Below are 20,402 nucleotides of genomic sequence, written 5' to 3'. Positions count from 1 at the left end.
TCTTTTAAGCATTTATAATTTAAGACTTTCACGTGAATCGAATAGCAGAATAGGGCTGATAATTAGGACACTCAATTATTAGTAAAAATCGACGCATGGCCTTTGGTGGGACGGTTTTTAGATTAGATTAGATTAGATTAGACTTTATTGAAGCATAAAAAAAATAAATTTATAAATACAATATTTAAATACAAGTCGATTACGACCTGGTATATAACCGTCGGTCAAACGGTTTTTATAATTTATACAAGTTGATTAGAATAATTCAATGAAAGTAAGTCGCGTTTATTTTTGCTAAAGAAGAAATATAATAAATAACTACCATTTTCAAAATAAAATCATAAGTTTATTCTACTTGTCTTCAAATATTTTAATCTTTTTTTTTTCTTAATAGATTTCAAATTTACATATACAATGTAGCTCTTTAAATCGTGCACCTTAATCAATTAATGGACAAAGTTTAAAGATTGTCAAATCTAGCTGCTATTTTTGATGTTTTTGGTGCTTTCTTTGTTACTGTAACCTAAAATAAAAAAATTAAGTTTGTTGTAAGAAAAGGTTTATAATAAAGATACAAAAATTATCTTACAGTCTTTTGCAAGGATTCTATTAATTTATTTGAGTCAGTAAGAGGTGTAGCTGTCTCGGTCTTTTCATTATTTTCATAATTTTTTCTCATTTTAGTGGATGTATCAATGGACAAGTTTCGTATCTAAAAATAAAAATTAGAATAATATAATTCAAAATGCCGTTGTTTAAAGTTCAAATGTGTCATAGTTATTAGTAAAATTAATACTCGAAAAATAGGAAAAACCTAGCACTTACCAAGCGATTCCTATCAGATTGATCATAAATGCATTCCATATTTATTTAGTACCTAAGGGGTTTTCGTATTTTTTAAGAATATAAGACACTTTAAATAAAACCAGGTAGGATGTACGTTAATTGTTCGAAAACTCTTCTGACTATTTTTATCTAAATGGATACTAAGCTTTAAAGCTTTATTTGTCTTGTAAAAAAAAGACACTGTAGTAAAATTTTCGTGAAGTAAGCTTAACAGTTTCCCGAACTATCTTCTTGTATCGCAATTCGCCCCGAAAAAGGGTCAGCGACAAAAATTACACTGACAAGTATTAAGCACCTATTCTACCCATCAATATTTCACAGCATTTCAGTTTCGATTTCATTTCCGCTCTAGACAGACCAGGTACTAGCTCTGGTACTCGGTCCTTATAGAAAGTTAGCACCGGTCCTAATAAAAAGTAAGTCTCCACAACGAGGTCCTAAGAGCTAGTACCTTTTGATGTTTGAAATATTTTGTTTACATTTTATTAAACTAAACAAATAAAAAAGATTAATAAAAATAGAAAACAAGAAGCAAAAAATTAAAATGACCATTGAGAAAATTTAAGTAAAATTGTACGAAGATTAAAAAGCAACAAGGATACAGTGAGTCCGGTTTGCTACCAACTTGCAAGCCTACAACAAAACACTGAACCTCCTGCGCTACAACTTGCGTAGCCAAAATCGCATCTAACATTTCGCTGGCAGTTTCCCGGTGACCACGCTCAATGTAATTTGAAACAAAACGTTCGGGATGAGTACAGTAGTAAACTCACTTAATATTGCTATATAAAACTCGGATAGTCCGAAAACCTTAAAAATGTCATGGTGTTAACAACCTTGAAAACCTTAAAAGTTATATTCAATATATTTTTAAAGGACACTCAAGAATGAAGAAATACATAAAAAGGAAAAGAATCGGAATCAAACAATAATATTAATTTACTAATATCTATAAGCAATAAGGCAGCACCATAATAATTTTACGAAAATTTGTAAGAAAACGACGTCTTAATGATTTAATGTTATTATGGATTTTATCGTGTAGGATAAGTTATTTGGCCCTATAGTAAATCCCCAGGAGAATTTTTAATCGTTAGGAATATTTATACTGCGAAATTTATAATGCGGAAATTTAATTCAGTTATTGACTTCTACATTGCTCCTAATAGTATTTGTTTTTATAAATATTTTCCAGAGAGAATTTCTAATGTTTAAGTGTTTTTGCTTGATGTTAGAGAAAACTTTCATATCGCTCATTTATTGAGTACAGTCATAACTCAAAAATCATGAATTTTGAGTTATTAATTGGAATAAAGTAATCTTTAATCTTACAGAAAGTCATTTCTTAGCTATTAAAACTGACGGAGAAGGAGCACTAGTTTTGTTTTAGAAACTAACTTTTTACATACAAAAATAGATCGATACTAAATTTAATACTCGTTTCCTAAAAACAGTGTACTAGGGCTTAGTACTTGGATGAAGAAATGAATTTTTATCGATTTGTGTACTTACTTTGAGACTATTACCGGTAAAACGGTGGAAAAATTTTGCGTTAATCGTAGAATTAAAATTAGTGTATTCAAAAATACTGAGGGATAGCTTTAAAGCTCTTTTTACTCGAAAACATAAATAAATAATAATTGGATATGCACCCTTTGCAGAGTTATTTCAGTTCCCTAGCAATGTATGCAACTACTCTCTATTTACAGGAACAAATTCAAGTAATTCTCGACAACACTAATTTCTGTATTGATATCTGAGATACATAGGCATTGCATAACTCAGAAATAAATAGTCATCTTATCATGTCACAAACACAATAAAAATTAAATTTTGAAAAAGAGTTAAAAATCAAAGGGTAACACCCGTTATCAACAAATTATATTAATCAAAGAATAAACTTACCGAATCTTCGATTTGTCCTTCTACAACCGGCTCTTGTGGCACTTTGTTTGGGCACGATTTCATCACTTGCAAAGGGATAAATGCACCTTTTTGATTCAAACAAACCGGACTGTAGAAATTATCATTGACATATGGCAGTTGCTGTTGTGGCTATAATAAAACAAAAAATTATTAAAATCGAAATTTGCTCGGTCACTTAATTCAAATAGTTTTACCGCGAAATGTGGAAGACATTGGCCGTAGTATTGCAACGGTACGTCATTTTTCTTAACGTCTGTGGCAGGACTCGTCAATTTAAGACCTCCGTCTGTTTTATTAGCTGCTGAAGTTGAATTTCTCCAATTTGGTGGAGGAGGAAACTGTGATGCATTAACAAGCGGCTGATCATAAAACAAAGTTTTTGTTTATTTATTTAGCAACTTTTAAACAGTATACCTACAACTAAAAACTTAAATATTTACCTTACTAGGATTAGCTGTATGCAACCCGAGCATATTTTTTAGAGCTTCAGTTCCTGAATTGAGAGTACTCTCTTGATTTCCAAATATCGTAATACTATTTTGAACTTTTGTACCACTTTGTGGTGGTAAATTAGCTGTTCTCCAATTTTCTACATGATTAGGATATGATTTTTCTATAGTTGACTGTTCAGCAGCCGATTTAATATAGTTTTTCTTTTTTTGATCTGGAGCAGGCATCCAGAAATCTTCTTTTGTCACTGCATTTGATTTCGTTGTATTTTCTTCAATATTTGTAAAGTTATTTTTTGAAGTCTCAATATATGTTTGTCTTGAATTTGTTTGAGATTCTGCATTAAATGTTGTTATATTGGATAGTGTGTTATTGACTTTTTGAGAGTTATGGGTACGGTTTTCATTGGTTTGTGAATTCTTCTCAGAAGTTTCATTTTGATGTGAGTTATCTATAAAAAAAATCAAAAATTAAAATTACAATTTGTATTAACGTTTCGAACAAAGAGGCAGGCATTGATAAAGTGTCTTAAATATTTTTCTACAATTTACGAACAATTATTTCTTTGTAGGGGGAACAATTTCATTTCATTGTTTCTTATTGGAGTATTTTTTATATATGTACATATGTTATTCGTTAATCATTGTATTGAATTGTAAAGAATTTTTAAGACTAATATTGTGGCTAGTTATGTAATAAAATAACACTTTGTAGACACGAAATCGTTTCACCATTTTCATCAGCGTATAATACAAAGGGGAAACATTATTTTCTTTTGCAGTTTGTTTAATTAAATCAATAGGTTACCCCTTAAGCGTTATAATGCACTTCTATGATTGAGAGCTAGTCTAGAATTGTATAAAAAACACGCAGCGTGGAAAAAGTACTATTTAAAAAGACTTAAACAAATCCCATGGCGAAGATAGTTTTGAAGAAATGTTCTTCAAAATTGGTCAAACCATTGATATTATGGAGCAAAATTATTATTTTTTGATTATCAACTATATTTGCCGATTTCAATAGCAACTTATTAAACAGAATTGATATGCAAATGACATAAAAGTTAATATTCAAAGAACACTTACCAACATTAAATATTAAAAGAACAGCCGTTTCGGGCACCCTCATTACTCTGCCTTCAGCTATTCCATAAATAGAGTTGCCAAAGGGAATGTTCTTATCGAAAAGAACTTCAAGAAAATAGCTTGTTTGTCTTACACATTCCAGTCTAACCGGATTGGGATCGGAGAATGGTAAGACACCAATCACAGTACCTCTTGATCCAATAGGAACTAAATATGTAGTTCTAACCACAACAACACGATCAAAAAGTCGTATTGAAGCTTTAGGTTTGTATTGTTCGGGAATATTTACATCTGGTTTCATAAGTAAATGTGGTTTGACCTGTAGTTTAACTGTTTTAACAGGTTGAGTCTGGAAAATAAAATGAATTTTTATCATATGTAATAAATTTATCAACACGAATGCAACTTACTTTTAATTTTTCTATAGATTCAATAATTTTTTCTACCGCTTCTTTTTCGAGAGTCTTTGTTCCGCACGGCACACGTTCTGCTTTTGAAAACTCTTGCTCATTAAGCCACTGAACAATTTCATTAACACAATTTTGACCAACCTATTATTAAAAAAAAAAGAAGAAAATTCTTCACAAAATGTTGTTAATATTTAATTCCATGATACAAACCTTATTTGGGAAGATATCTGATTCATAACAGAATTCATAATTTGACGATGAAGAGGTTTGGATTAAATATTGTATTACCGTGGGAAACATTTTATTATACTCTTGGATGAGAGTAATAGCTTTGGGAGAAAAATACCAACTATTGTCTCTTTTACGGCAATATCCAGATAGTTCTTCGTTCTGGAAAATAAAACAAAATTATGTATTCAATTTAGAAAAGAAGCAGTATAAAATAACCCAATACTCTTGACAAGTATATGAAAAAGGCACACAAAAACGGATTTTTTAGTTAAAAGGCTAGATTGTTTTCCTGTAAAAGCTTATGCAACAAAAATTCTACAAAAATGAGAAAAAATAAATGAAATTTTAAAAGAACTATCAATACTGATCTGTGATTGAGATCTAAGGTGTCGCTGTTTAATGAAGCGAATAAAACGTTTAAAATCATTCTGCAGCACATTATGCGGCAATGACCAAATCGTCATTAGGAAAATACTGCAAGACATCAACGAATTTCAAAATTCAGTGACAGCGGATTTTACTCGCGCGAGGAAGCGATTTCAAGTGATCGAAAGCTTAAGGGAGTGGTTAAGGTGTACATCTTTATAAAGCGGTTTATAGATATTTATTGTTAAAGCGTTGTGTATTAAAATTCATAAAAGAATAATTTTAATTTGAACAAGAAATATTAAAAAAACCGTAAAAAAAACTAAGCTAGTTTTCAAAATTAGAAAATATCTTTTTGACGGGCTTCGACCTCCAAACGAAGTATGCCATTTAATTCCTTGCGTAGCAAAGAGTTTACAAAATTATTAACTAAAATAAAATTGTTTGTTGAAAATTGTTGAAATTATTATTTTTAAATAGTTTTTTATAAATATGTACCAACAAATTTAAGAAAAATCATCAAAATAAAATTCGGTATGCCATTACATTAAACATATTTAAAAAATACAAAAATAGATTTTTTTAGAATGTAGACAATACGGCTTATCAAAGGTTTTCGTATTAATATTTTCGTTTATATCGGTTAAGTCATTTAGGAGAAAGTCAGAAATCAAGGAAACGGCAGTATGACATGAGTATCTCGAAATTAAAATATTGAAAGTATTAAAAATCATTCTAAAACGGCAGCAAAAACAGCTTAATTTCTCATGGAATCATGCAGTTCAATTCAGTAAATGTTTCATCCAGCGTATCGCCAAGGAAATAAAGCAATGTAATATGCTAACAGAGTTAAGATTATCTAAATTCAAGTATTCTTAAAATGTATAGGTAATTTTAAGGCTTTAAAAAAAAATATTCAATGAGTGCTAATAAATAAAACAAACCTGCTTTGGAAATTTCATATGTAAACCTATGTTAATTTTCTTAGCAGAATCCGAAAGAATTTTCTGTTTTTGACCCATGACACACAACATTTGTCCAGTCAATCGCATCAAAACTCTTGTATTGATTCCCAAAAGTGATTGAACATCATATGAATTATAGTAATTCGATTCTAATCCATTTTGTAGCTGCTTAGGTTCTGATAAATCGGGATCGGGCAATACTGTCATGCTTACTAGAAGTAAAAATAATGATTCAAGTGTTGACAAAAAAGTATACAATAAATATTAGTGATTGACAAACCTTTTAACCTTCCACACTCATAAACCAACAACGGATCTAAAACTGTTCCTTCACTTCCAAAATATGGATTTCCAACAAAAAATATTCTGCTATCCACTGGAAAAATATTCTCTACTTTTTTAGGAAGCATTGAACTAATAGTATGAACTTTAAGATCATAAACAATAATTGAAGGTGGATACGCGATTTCAGTTCGACTCCAAACATCATTGTTGCTAACTCTTCCTTGACTACCACATATCAAAGATGTTCCAATTAGGGTCTGTACCTTCACAAGCACTTTGGGAAATTCAATTTCAATACCCATTCGTGATGAGAGGCTATTTGAATAAAAAAAAAAGGAATTAAATAAAACGATATTTAAGTTTATAAAAAAATATACTCACTGCTCACAAACTGTTCGACATTGCATATCAAACAAACGGCTATTATTTTCTTTTGGCCCTTCTGACGTTACACAAACCACTGAATTGGAAACTTCAGTAACTTTGGCTTTGATTAAATGTGGCCATCCAATATACACAACTTGACCCAAGCACTTCTTTGAAACATACTCAATGTCATCAAAATCAGGAATTCGCTCAGGCATTAGTATCAAGCTTTCATTTCGAGCAGGATTATCAAATACCTTAACACGTGAGTTCTTTATAGTAAACTGAAAATACAAAATAATTAAATGAAATATGTATTTGTGTTGAAATGGAATGAAAATGTACATTACATCAAACTTTAAATGTTTCATAGTAGGAAAACCAGGGAAAAACACATCACGGGTAGCGTTATCCAATTCACATAATGGACTTTTTGTGGTTGAAACGAAAATTTGATCACGCCATATGGCTTTTTCAGTGCAAAAGACATGGTAAATGGTTTTTCCTGGCAAAGAACTTTGACATTCTCCCTGGGATTGTGATGTATAGTCGTATTGCAACATTGGGCCATGACTGTTTCGTTTTACTTCACTAGGTTTCAAATCCATTTCGCATTTTTTCATCGCATCGAGTAGAAGTTTCTGGAATTTTAATAAAATTCAAAAGTTAAATACATGAAAAAAATGTATATTCAATAAAACATACTTCATCAATAAATGGAATTAATACAAGAGCTTCCCATTCATTTTTTTTGCCATTTAAATCGGTTTCAAAGTCAGTCGGATAGAAGTGTAAAATCTCACTTTCAGGACTTATAAATAAATCTTGATAAGCTTTTGGCAGTAGAGTTCTACTTGCCGCCGGTAATACTGCCAATAGCTATAAGAAAAAAGTAAAAATAAATTGATACAATTATAATTGTACATAATTCATTTCAGTGTTTACCTGCTCAAAGGGCAAAAATGGTTTTCCCATTTCAAATTGTATCTTCATATTATTGAAATTTTTAAGATCACTTATGAATGGTGCATAATGATGTGGATAATACCAACTCCAAGATTGCACTCCTTTATAATAATAATTTAATATCCATTGAAGGGCAGTTATATAAGTTATAGTTTGTTCAGCTAGTACTTCCCTAAATTGCGTTTTAAAACAAAAGTAGTAATTTAGTAGTTTTTAATGATTAGTTTACTCTTACGGCGTCATTTCTGGATAGTTTAGCTTTTTTATGTAATAATTGCGCTTGTAAGTTCTAAATTCATCAAATATGTGTTGTTCTTCATCGTCACTTGTAATATCGTTGATGTCATCGCCTTCACAAAACTATAAAATAAAGATAGAGAATTTTTATTATTTGCACATGAGAAGAATGGAATTGTTTTAGTTTGATTAATGTACTTGCTCTTGTATTTTAAAGTATCCGTTAACAATGAAATAGGAAAAACGAATTAAATCTTGAATAAAATCCGTTGAGCTCTTAACGAATTATTTCCGATTAAGTAACTAATTTTTCAATTTTTGCAAAAAAAAAGAGCATCACTATTATTTCCTTTAAAATTTATTTTTGAGAAAAGAAAACCATTCGGTTTTTCTAATTCTAAAAAAAAGAGTATAGTGTTCTTATCAAAGAAAAAACCTTTTTTATTCAAATGAATTTATTTATTGACGCTGTAGACGTAATTTTAAGACTTTGACTTCCATGTCGATAGTTTTTGAGGGACACCTAATGTAAAAAATTAAGGGCACTAAAGGGTTAACCCTGTGTATAATTTTAAATACATAAAACGAAACATGTATTTTAGTGACATAGAATCTGATATGTATAACCTTTCAGCGAGAAGAGAATCAAACAAATTTTTTTAAATTGTCAAATATTGCGTCGAATAACAAAAATCTCAGACAGTGTAGTGATCAGCATAAAGCCCTGACCTCAATTTGGTTAAGAACTTCTTGAACATTTGAATTCCCAGTTTTACACTCGTTTAAATTTCAGTTCAACAATTAACTTTTTTGTTTCGCTTGTTATTTCCCTCTTAGAGAAAAGGCAGACCAAAGTCAATATACATTAATTTATTTACAGGAAAGGAGATAGAAAGATAGTTGAAATACACGTTACGTCTCATTACGGAAGCAATACTCGTTAAACGAAAAAATAATTTTTAAATGATCTGAAGTTTAGAATTCACTATTAAACCGGACGAGTTTAACCAAAAGTTTGAACTCAGTTTAAGGTTCAGCTGAACTCAATTTTACAATTGGACTGTGAAATTGGGGGTAAGAAATTTGTAGTTCATAATGAAAACCATAAATCCAACATTGATAAGCTCGAAGATAGTATTAATCTGATGTCGAATTCCTTTCAACCACTTGCAGTCGCTACTAAAATCGCTACTAAAGTCGATACTTTTTGGCTGTTAAGGAAAATAAAAAAGGTAGCGATCTCTTTTTGTGAATGTATTTGTGTCCAAGTGACCGATAAAAAACAACAGAATTATACAAAACTTCATAGTAAAAACAAAACAACGTAAAACTTGTTTATTTTGTTCACTAAAAATGATTTATATTTCACAAATAAACAAAAATTGGGCAGGTTCAGAAACGTTAGGCACTAAATATTTAGGTAATTTTTTGGTCTCTGATTGGTCAACTGTCTAAAAAAAATCCTTCCAATTTAGGTAATTTTTCGAAAATGAAATTTTAATATTTAAATATAGACAGGTTATATGGATAGAAGTTTTCATAATTTATAAATTCGAGTTAGCCTAGGTGATAAGGTGATTGCCTCTTAATCACACCGCCCGGAGTTCGATTCTCAAAAAATGCTGTTCATTTTTTTTTTATTTTTGTTTTAAAACAAATTTTAAAATTTCCTGCATGTGTCCATTGGCTTTGGTTCTTCATTTATTTACAAAATTTTAGTTTGGTTTGACGTTTTACATTTGGCAAAATTGTAGTGTGTGTGAAAATCTATGTAAATCCGTCTCAAAAAAGAGTTTCTTCGGGAAAAAGTAGCGATTTTTTTTCCATTGGAAATCATTTAAGGAAAAAGTAGCGACTGCAGATCGAATTTTTGATTCATTGGAATTCGACATGAAAAAAAATTAAGACGTTTTTTTTTTTAATATTAACGACAATAACTTAAAAAAAAACTTTACAACAAAAGCAAAACATTTGTCCAACTTTGCTCGTCACTGTGATATACATACAGTAAATTAATGTATGGGATTAATTTAAAGATTACCTGTCTGCTACTTTCAATAAGTTGTGCCAAGTCATCATCTTGCTTACTGTCTAATATTTCGCTGACATCGAAATCAAACGCTTCGTCAATGCCATTCTGTAAAAAAAGGGATGCAATAAAATATAAGAATTAAAAATAAAACCATTAAACAACGCAACTTGCAAAGTAAAGTTTGCTTGATGCTCTACATTTTTAACATTGAGAAATTAATAAAATAAAATCTGTACCTTTGTCTGTTTTCCTTCAAAATATTTTAAATCGGCGTGATTTTCTTCAAAAATTTGAAATTCAACTTCAGCAAGAGCTTCCAAAAATATTTCCAAACGTCCCAAGTTTAGAATTCCATTTTCGTTTATATTACCTACAGAGAAAAAATTAATATTAATACATTGAAAAACATATTCAAGGTCAAATGCCGAAAAATTTTACAATAAGGGCTCAGTCATAAGTAGAGATTTATAAAGAATACGTTTTGAACACATGAATTACCATTCAATTTTGGATATATTCTTATATAAGTCTGATACACCAATGGTAATGCATTTGAAGAAATATGCAAGCAGGGCAAATGCGGAATAAAATCATTTCCAACTAAGAATCCCATTAAAACCCAGTCGTCAATTAAATTGGACATGCTAAACGAATCGTATGTTTTAAGTGCTGAAAACTCCAATTCCAAATATTCTTTGAAAAGACCCAAATGAAGAAGAAAGAAACGGGTTTCTTCAATTGATGCACGTTTGGTCTTTTTTCCAAACTTAACCTATTAAATAAAAAAAGAATATAATTTTAATATTTATTTTGTATGTATTGAATCAAAAATCTTAACAAACCTCTTCTCTCAAAACAACAAAGTGCATTTCATGAGTACATAATCCTAGAATGATAAGATCTGCATCTAGGCCGTACAAGCAATGCCTTGTATGCGGATCAAAGTCTTTTTGTGATTTTAAGTAACGTATATAGTCCATAATCTTATGTTCTCCTTCTCCAGGGGACTAAAGTAATTGATAAAAACACACAATATAAATAATAATATGCAAATCCTGTTAAATCTGAATTTACATCATGTCCACTAAGAATCACTCGACATTTCTGCCACATTGGATCGGTGCTGATCTTATGTTTCACAAAGAAACGTAAAGTATTTTGTAAACGCTCCATGAACTCCGTGCCGGGAGTAATGCAATTCGAATCAAATGGAGTCTGTTCAATGATTTCTCCGCGATTTTTTGCTTGAAGTGAAAGATTTTCAGCATCTTTAGCAGATCGAAATCTTAAAATTATATAAATTTTATTAAAAATGTTTCTTTATATTTGTGGATTTGGTTTACATACCTGCGACTTCTTTGCTGATTCATTTTTGCTCTTGGCGCAACACCATCCACAGCCATAAAAAATAGACGTTGAGGCTTTATTAAAAAGAATAACTTTTCAATGTAATTGCAAATATCTTTGAACATATCTTCTTCAGAAATATTAAAATGTATATTTCCATCATCTGGATGAGAACAATTGTGTATGATGCCATTCATATCCAGGTAGAGATTATCGAAATCAGGTATCTGGAATGATTTATATAACAATTAATTAAAATAGTTCAACAAATAAAGTTTATGTAAATAAGAAATAAAAACCTTCATTCAATTTAACAGAAAGAAAAACTTTGAGTTCATATTAACTTTATTCTAAGGATGAGAAAAGTTCTTGAAGAATGTAACACGGCAAACAAATTCAATAAACTATTAATTATAAAGGCATAAATATGTTAAAATGGCTCACAGATAATATCTGTGGTGTTTGGTGATGATAACAGGATTTTTAAAAAAATTATAAAACGACTACTTCTTCTATTTTTGCATATATTTTGACTATTTTTTACCATGAAAACTGACCATAAGTTTAGACTTGACTTTTGTTTGTTTAGTTTAATGCTTTCAAAAACTGTGGAACTACGTTTAAATAAGAATTTTAGGGCTTTAAATAAAAAATACTTATTTTGGCAGTTATCATGTTTATACCAAACACCATAGACGAATGGAATAATAACACTTTAAAAGATAACATTAACACACCAAACTACATAACTCATAACTACATAAAATTTGTCCCGGCGTGAGTTAACCAATTTTTTTAGTTTTCAATCGAATTTTTTGAGTTACAAGAGCCTCCGCCCCAGACGCACACCGGGGCAATTTATATGGAGAGCGTGCCCACTACCCAAATATAAAAATTTTTTGGAGACAATCCGGTTAACCATACTGGTTTTTGCGTCATGTACACATTCATAGTATCGAAATCTGTTAAGTTAACCTCTTGTAGAAGGTGGAGTAACCTGGGAGATAGGTACTTTAGGGCAAATTTAGGATTCGTAAAAAAAGTCGAACTCGATATATCAATCAGATATGACATTGATACCTTTCCGTAAGAATGTACTAAGCGACATTTCTAAAATTATTCATGAAACAGTTTAATTTGGAAACATGATAGGTCAGCGAAACCTGGACCAAAATGTGGCGCTTAACTCATTGAAAAGTCATTTTCGGGTCTCGCAATTCTGTCTATCTGTCTTATGCACCTCAAGCTATAGCCTAAGCTACTGAAGCAATTTTCTTTGAACTTTGGGTGGTCCCTAGAGATTGATTTTTTTAGTACCAAACCTAACAGTACGAGTTATACATATGTATAACGAGAACAGAAAAGTTTTTTTTTTCAAAACAGCTACATATATGGACCAGTGCCGAAGCCTTCAAAAACATTAAAAAGTAAGAAAAAAATCATAGGTAGATGAAACCCATTGGAAAATGAGGTGAATATGATAAAAATGAAAGGAAAAAAAAAAAAATACGGGCGAGCCGAGTTCGGGAAGTGGGTGGGTTGCGTTTTTAATGGTAGAAGTCCTATGAAAAAGTTGTATGGCAGTTGTTGGTAATAAAAAGATCTACAACTTATGTATTGACAATTTTTTCACATAACCTCAAAATTTATGTGAAAAATTCTTTTATTTTTATCTTTTTCAGAAAAATGTTTTTTTTTCGGTGAAAACCTACTTTATTATGTCGCAAATACACAGTAATTTATTTGATTTAAAAAAGTAATTTTTTAACCTTATTTTGATTTAATATAAAAAACACCCTAATTTTCAATCGAAAATTCACGTGTCAAAATATTTGCTTTTTTCAAAAATTCGGTGGGTATTTTGTTTATTAAAATCTCTACTTTCTGATGGTGTAAACAAAAATTTACATTAGTATACCATACTAAATGTTATCGGAAAATGAGAAAATGAAAAAAGCTGAAATTCTAAAATTTTTTATCATTATATACAATTTTGGACTATTTATTGAAATTTACATTTTAATTACTCAAAAATCGTAAGATTATGCAATACATATTTAAAAAATTCAATTTCAAAATTTCACGTTCCAAATCGTACCTTACGAAATAATCGTTTATTTTATGTTCCTCACTGTTTAAGACAAGCTTACTCTTTATGTAATGTCAATGATTTTAATTTATATATAAGTAGAGATTGTTTTAAAAAAAATTGTTACTATTGTCGTTTTCGATTGGCTCTCCGAAAGCGTCCGGAATCATTCAGAAGCCTTCTGAAAGCGTTTTATTCGCACGAATATGACAGGCAGAACGCTTCTCAGAAGATAAATTCTCTTCTCAATTTAATATCGGAATTCACTCGAGAAGCACTAATACACGAATATTTAAAAGTCAAATTAATCACTCAATCAATATTTTTTTTATTTTTTGAAATAAATTATTTTTTTGCCGAAATCAATTTTTTAACTAATTTTCAAACATACATTAAATATTTTGGAAACCAACTTTCCTATTAATTTCTTCAACATTACCAATTTTTAAAAAATTTAAAACATTTCATTTGAAAGAAAAATAAATTAATATAAATATTTGACATTTGAAATTTAAAAGAAAACCACACAAATACAAAAAAAAAAAAAAACAGAATTGGGTGAAAGCGATTTGACCTGTTCCATTCGATTTCAGAATGAGTGAATCCTTGAGTGAAACCAATCGAAAACGACATTAGTCTCAATCACGTTGGTTAGTAGGTATTTATGTATTTATTTTGTTATATTTTTACATATATTGTAAAATAAGTAGTCTTTAAAACCCTTAAACCCTACCTTGGGGTCCAGCGACACTGCAAACATACTTTTTTTTTAATTTTACAAAAAATAAGTAATAGACGCCGCCGAAACTTTAAGAATTCTCTAATTAACGTAGTAGTCATCTAAAAATTAGTCATTTATTCATTTCCAAGTTGTACAGCTCAAAATATCCACTGTCTGGGGTCCCGTAGACCCCAGGGTAGTAATTGTGAAAGTTTATTTTGGTAATTCGATGGATTGTTTTTGAATTTCTTTAATGGGTTATTAAGGTTTTTATTACTTTTAAAGAGTGTTTTCACTGTATCTAATATTTCTTTTATTATAACTGCTGTATGCAAGTGTTATTACGTCTGTGTTCTCGTTTTGTTTTTCGATTTTGGTTCGAAAACACAAGAATTATAAGGGCAACTTTGTCAACCAATCTCCAGGTACTTATTGGAGAAATTTAAAAAAAAGCGGCCAGTAGCTCAGTAAATACAGTGGCGACAAAATAAATAGCACATGTACCCTAAAATTTCTAAAATGAAAGTTTTTCGCACTTTTTTAACTTAAAAGAGCTGTTTTATTAATGAGGAAGTAAGAACACAGATATATTTGATTTATTAAAAAAGAAATTAAGGGCATTGAATTCTTTAACAAAAAATAACAACAAAATCATTAATACAGCTCAAGTTTTTTAGGACAAAATAAATAGCACACTTCCTAAAACCAAAAACAAATTAACAAAAATTTTGACACAGTTTAAAGAAAATAACTAGTATTTGGTTGGGTAACCCTTATTATTTATCACAGCATAAAACCAGCGGTTAATAGACGTAACAAGACTCCGAAATCGTTCAAAAGGTACTGAGTACCAAGCTCGTCGAAATTCCTCCCAAAGTTTGTCCAAATTTGAGGTATCAGACCTGTTAATCGCTTTTCCCACGTCACTCTACAAGTCCTCAATAGGATTCAGATTTGGGGACTGGCTTGGCATAAGAGGTATTTCCAAATGCCCCATAAGGAAATTCCCCGCGTGGGGCAGTTGAAATGTGACCCGCAGTATAAAATATAGACTGTTAAGGATGGTGGGGCTAGTATTCTTGTTTGGGGATGTTTTTCTTGGCATGGTGTGGGGCCATTTCATCGGATAGAGGGTATTATGGACCACCTTAAGTACAAGGAGATCCTAAGGGACACTATTCTACCTTTTACTGTGAAGGAAATGCCTTTAAAGTGGACATTTCTACAGGATAACGATCCAAAACATAAGACTAAGTCTGTGAAACAATTGCTATCCGTCCAAAAAATCGGTTTTATGGAATTGCCAAGCCAGTCCCCAAATCTGAATCCTATTGAGGACTTGTAGAGTGACGTGGGAAAAGCGATTAACAGGTCTGATACCTCAAATTTGGACAAACTTTGGGAGGAATTTCGACGAGCTTGGTACTCAGTACCTTTTGAACGATTTCGGAGTCTTGTTACGTCTATTAACCGCTGGTTTTATGCTGTGATAAATAATAAGGGTTACCCAACCAAATACTAGTTATTTTCTTTAAACTGTGTCAAAATTTTTGTTAATTTGTTTTTGGTTTTAGGAAGTGTGCTATTTATTTTGTCCTAAAAAACTTGAGCTGTATTAATGATTTTGTTGTTATTTTTTGTTAAAGAATTCAATGCCCTTAATTTCTTTTTTAATAAATCAAATATATCTGTGTTCTTACTTCCTCATTAATAAAACAGCTCTTTTAAGTTAAAAAAGTGCGAAAAACTTTCATTTTAGAAATTTTAGGGTACATGTGCTATTTATTTTGTCGCCACTGTATCTACTCTAACCACAAAAAAAAGGATTTGTCATCTGTCCACGATAAAAGGACGTCAAGACGAAAATAAGGTGCATCAGTTGCAGAAATGCACTCTGTTCGGAACATAGCCACTCAGTGTGTCAAATGTGCCTCAACACAAATTTTTAGAACATTTTATATTTTAAAACATATTCAACTAATTTTTGTTAAATTAATTTTTTTAATTAATTTGGCCAAAAACCTTTTGGGGTCTCCAGGGTAGTAATAGTGTCTCTCCCGGGATGGGTAGGGTTTAAGGGCTAAGAGCTGTGTCTCTGCTTGATGAATAATAAATAAATAAATAAATAAATAAAAATCTTTTCATTTTTTTAACTTATTTAAAACACCGCGCTAGACATTTATCAACAAAACAATTAACTGACAGTTTACAGAAGCAAAATAAAAGGAAAAAGAATCAGGACGAATTTGACCACTAGCAAGATGTTAAATCATCATAAAAAAAAACTTTATTTATTTTTGCACCAAAAATTACATTAAATTTCAAAACGAAATAAAGTGAAGATGGTAGTATGAAGTTGTTTAGAGCAGTGAAATATTACTAAAGTACATTCCACAGCACTGGCTCTTCATTTTAGATCAAAGAAAAATACGAAAGAGAAGAAAATGATTAATAGTTTTACCCTCCAAAAAAATGTTGTATTTACCTATTTTATTAACTTAAAAGGACTACAAATTAATAGGGTTACAAAAAATAATTGAAACATTTAACAGGTCAGCCCCCTCCAAAATTGTTTCTAAAGGAGATGTTTATGTTATTAGAGAGCATAAATAAAACAACTTGACACGTATCTGCCAAATTTTTGATTTGACTTAGTTTTTGGTTCCTGTGTATTTTTGAAGAATAACACCGAAACAGTGAATTGAATTGTAAAAATCTGTAATTCTTCAAAAATACACAGGAACCAAAAACTAAGTCAAATCAAAAATTTGGCAGATACGTGTCAAGTTATTTTATTTATGCTCTCTAATAACATAAACATTATTTCGAATACCTTTCGTGCTGATTTTTGGTGAATTATTTCTCAAACATCGAATTTCACGGTTTTGACTTTTAAACGTCCGTATCTCGAGTAGCAGATTTTTTACATTTTTGGTTTGTATGTGTGACTTATATAATTTAACAATATCTATCGATTCCAGTATCAATCTTTTTTCTACCACTCTTTGTTAAGGATATAGCTTTTTGACCTTTTTTTAAATTTACCTCAGTTTCCCTTTCTAAAATGTCAAATTTCTAAAAATCCTGAAAATTAAAATTTTTAAATTAAATTTCCTATGACATTTTATTTTTTTTATAACTCTTAGGCTTGCCATATAAGCAGGGTCGCATTTTGAAAAATTTGCAAAAATAAACTTTAAGGCCTGGCAACCCTATGCCTTGACAGGATATCGCTAGGCAACCCATGTGCAAACTGTTTCTTTAGACACTACCCTTCGGAAAATATAGCTTTCAACTGGTATAATGAGGTGGATAGGTCGTCCCATGACGGGATTTCTCCCTTTAATATGTTGAAATATGAAAATAAGCACCTTTTCAAAAAATCCCCTCGCAAAAACGGTAAGTTAAATTAAAAATTTGACAGACACGTGTCAAGTTATTTTATTTTTCCTAACTTATCACATAAAAATTATTTAAAAAATTTTTCATTCTGATTTTTGGTGAATTATTTCTCAAATATCGAATTGGAGTATCATGACTTTAAAAAGACTATATCTCGAGTTGTAGATTTTTTACATTTTTTTTGTTCTATGTGTGGCTTTTATATTTTTATAATATCTATCGAATCCAATTTCAATTTTATTTCTATCACGTTTTGTTTAGAAAATAGTTTTTTGCCCTTTTTCTAAATTCGCCTTTGTTTACCCTACTCAAACTTCAAATTTTAAAAAATCCTGAAAATTAAAATTTTCAAATTAAATTTCCTGTGACATAATATTTTTTTTACAACTCTTTGGCTTTGGGTATAAGCAGGGTGGCGTATTCAAAAATAATGAAAAATAAACTTTAAGGCCTGGCAACCCTATGCCTTGACAGGATATCGCTAGGCAACCCATGTGCAAACTGTTTCTTTAGACACTACCCTTAGGAAAATATAGCTTTCAACTGGTATAATGAGGTGGATAGGTCGTCCCATGACGGGATTTTTTCCTTTAATATGTTGAAATACGAAAATAAGCACCTTTTCAAAAAATCCCCTCACAAAAACGGTAAGTTAAATTAAAAATTTGACAGACACGTGTCAAGTTATTTTATTTTTCCTAACTTATCACATAACAATTATTTAAAAAATCTTTCATTCTGATTTTTGGTGAATTATTTCTCAAATATCGAATTGGAGTATCATGACTCTAAAAAGACTATATCTCGCGTTGTAGATTTTTTACATTTTTTATTTGTATATGTGGCTTTCATATATTTATAATATCTATCGATTCCAATTTCAATTTTATTTCTATCACGTTTTGTTTAGATAATAGATTTTTCCCCTTTTTCTAAATTCGCCTTTGTTTACCCTACTCAAACTTCAAATTTTAAAAAATCCTGAAAATTAAAATTTTTAAATTAAATTTCCTATGACATTATATTTTTTCTTTAACTCTTAGGCTTGCCATATAAGCAGGGTCGCATTTTCAAAAATTTGCAAAAATGAACTTTAAGGCCTGGCAACCCTATGCCTTGACAGGATATCGCTTGGCAACCCATGTGCAATTTATTTCCTTAGACACTAGCTTTCAGAAAATATAACTCTCAACTGGTATAACGATGAGGGTAGGTCGTCCTATGGCGGGATCTCCTACTATAAGTTTGATTTTGAAACTACAAAGTCAATTAGATTTTGCCCTAGTGCTTCTATTGTAGCTATAATTATGCGAGAAGCATTTCTATCAGATGCCTTACATCGATCCAATAACATAGAAAGTTGCATTGTTAATAGCTCTTTCACCCCACTACTATACCTCATACTTTTGCTACCCGAGGGCCCAGAGATAGAGAAACATCCATTCTATCCCAATCCGCAGAATAAAACAGTTAAAAAAAAATTTAATTTTAAATCGAGTTTGCACTTCAGCTCTTTTTGAGGTAAGTACTGAAAATTTAAATTGATGACAATATTTTTCGTTTTTAGTAAAACTAAACAAATTTAGCATTTGAATTATGTGTAACAACACTACCTTTAATTTAATATATAAAAAGTGAAAATAACCCGATTTGTTTGGGAGCTAGAGCTAATTTTCTTTGAAAAACATTGAAAAAACAGAGATTTTTGATACTTTGAGCGAGTGTCGGCACCATTTAGAGTTATCCAATCGAGCTGAAATTTTGGCTATCTAAAAATCTGCATAGGCGGAACATTTTATGGGGTTCCCCCGAAAAAAATTGGACAAAAATTTTTTTCTATGGGAGTTGCGGTCACTCTAATGTACATGAATCAACTACCTAACCCATATCATTTTAGAAGAGCCTACGTTTGCCAAAACTGTGATACAAATATATTTTAAACCGAACTTATTTGGCTTGATCGGTTAAATTAATTTTAGTTCAAGCATATTGTACATAAAAAAATATTAAGAAAATTGCACACTTTTGGTTCCCAAAAGCCCAACTTTCTTTTCATTCTAAACAATTTTATATTATCGAATAAAGCCATAATCTTTGTAAAATTTATAAATACAATATAACTATGCACTTTGTGTTTGCGCCATTTGGCATTTTTCGTTTGCAATGGATATAAAAAAGCAGAAAAGACATTTGCAACCTTTCGACCTTTTTTCTTCGTGTGGAAAAACAACAACAACAAAATAGATACCTATACATAAACTTAAAACAAACAAAGGAAATTAACTTACAGAATTTTCCCTTGCCAATTCGCTAAGGCAAGGATACCTTTCGCTAATATATCTGAAAAACTTTGGGACTCCCATGATTTTATGAAGAAATTTTAATTGTATGTTTTAGTTCTTCCCCGTTTATTGAACTTCACTTTCACTTCACTCTTCTTTTGGAAAAAATTGTAGGTAATGCCCTTGGGATGCAAAAATTTCTTTAAATGCGCTTTTTTTCTTCCGATTGGAATTTGGTAAAGAAGCAAAAAATCACTTTCGGATTAACTTTGTCAACTTATTTATATAAATAAACTAGATTTTCTTAAGAATAAGTTCAATAAATAAGAAAAAAATATCCGAAAAATATGTTCTATATTCTTTTTCAAGAGTTTGCGAAAACAGCCAGCAGCGCAA

The 20,402-nt window shown here is 30.4% G+C and overlaps 1 protein-coding gene across 1 annotated transcript; it reads right to left on the bottom strand.

Moving 5' to 3' along the window:
* Nucleotides 1-324: 324 nt before the first annotated feature.
* LOC129911543 (5'-3' exoribonuclease 1) lies at nt 325-20,402 on the bottom strand. Its single transcript, XM_055989372.1, has 22 exons — nt 20,013-20,402; nt 11,513-11,739; nt 11,240-11,450; nt 11,008-11,172; nt 10,664-10,937; nt 10,402-10,535; nt 10,175-10,270; nt 8,132-8,256; nt 7,876-8,068; nt 7,636-7,809; nt 7,281-7,571; nt 6,946-7,214; nt 6,560-6,879; nt 6,259-6,491; nt 4,928-5,107; nt 4,718-4,858; nt 4,308-4,656; nt 3,213-3,673; nt 2,967-3,131; nt 2,752-2,901; nt 590-712; nt 325-523 (listed from the first exon to the last, which is right to left on the bottom strand). The coding sequence occupies exons 1-22, from the start codon at nt 20,085-20,087 to the stop codon at nt 461-463; spliced, it is 4,419 nt and encodes a 1,472-aa protein (XP_055845347.1). The 5' UTR covers nt 20,088-20,402; the 3' UTR covers nt 325-460.

The sequence above is a fragment of the Episyrphus balteatus genome, chromosome 2, assembly GCF_945859705.1.
Source record: "Episyrphus balteatus chromosome 2, idEpiBalt1.1, whole genome shotgun sequence".
Lineage (NCBI taxonomy): Eukaryota > Metazoa > Arthropoda > Insecta > Diptera > Syrphidae > Episyrphus > Episyrphus balteatus.
Note: the sequence above shows the minus strand (reverse complement) of the source record. Positions and strands in the feature narration are given on the sequence as shown.

Excerpts from the sequence above, each read along its gene's own strand:
- LOC129911543 (XM_055989372.1), bottom strand. The coding sequence starts at position 20,087 with ATGGGAGTCCCAAAGTTTTTCAGATATATTAGCGAAAGGTATCCTTGC. Across the intron at positions 7,215-7,280 it reads TGAAACATTTAAAGTTTGAT|TTTACTATAAAGAACTCACG; the intron begins GTAATGTACATT and ends TTGTATTTTCAG. Across the intron at positions 6,492-6,559 it reads TGAGTGTGGAAGGTTAAAAG|TAAGCATGACAGTATTGCCC; the intron begins GTTTGTCAATCA and ends TTTTACTTCTAG.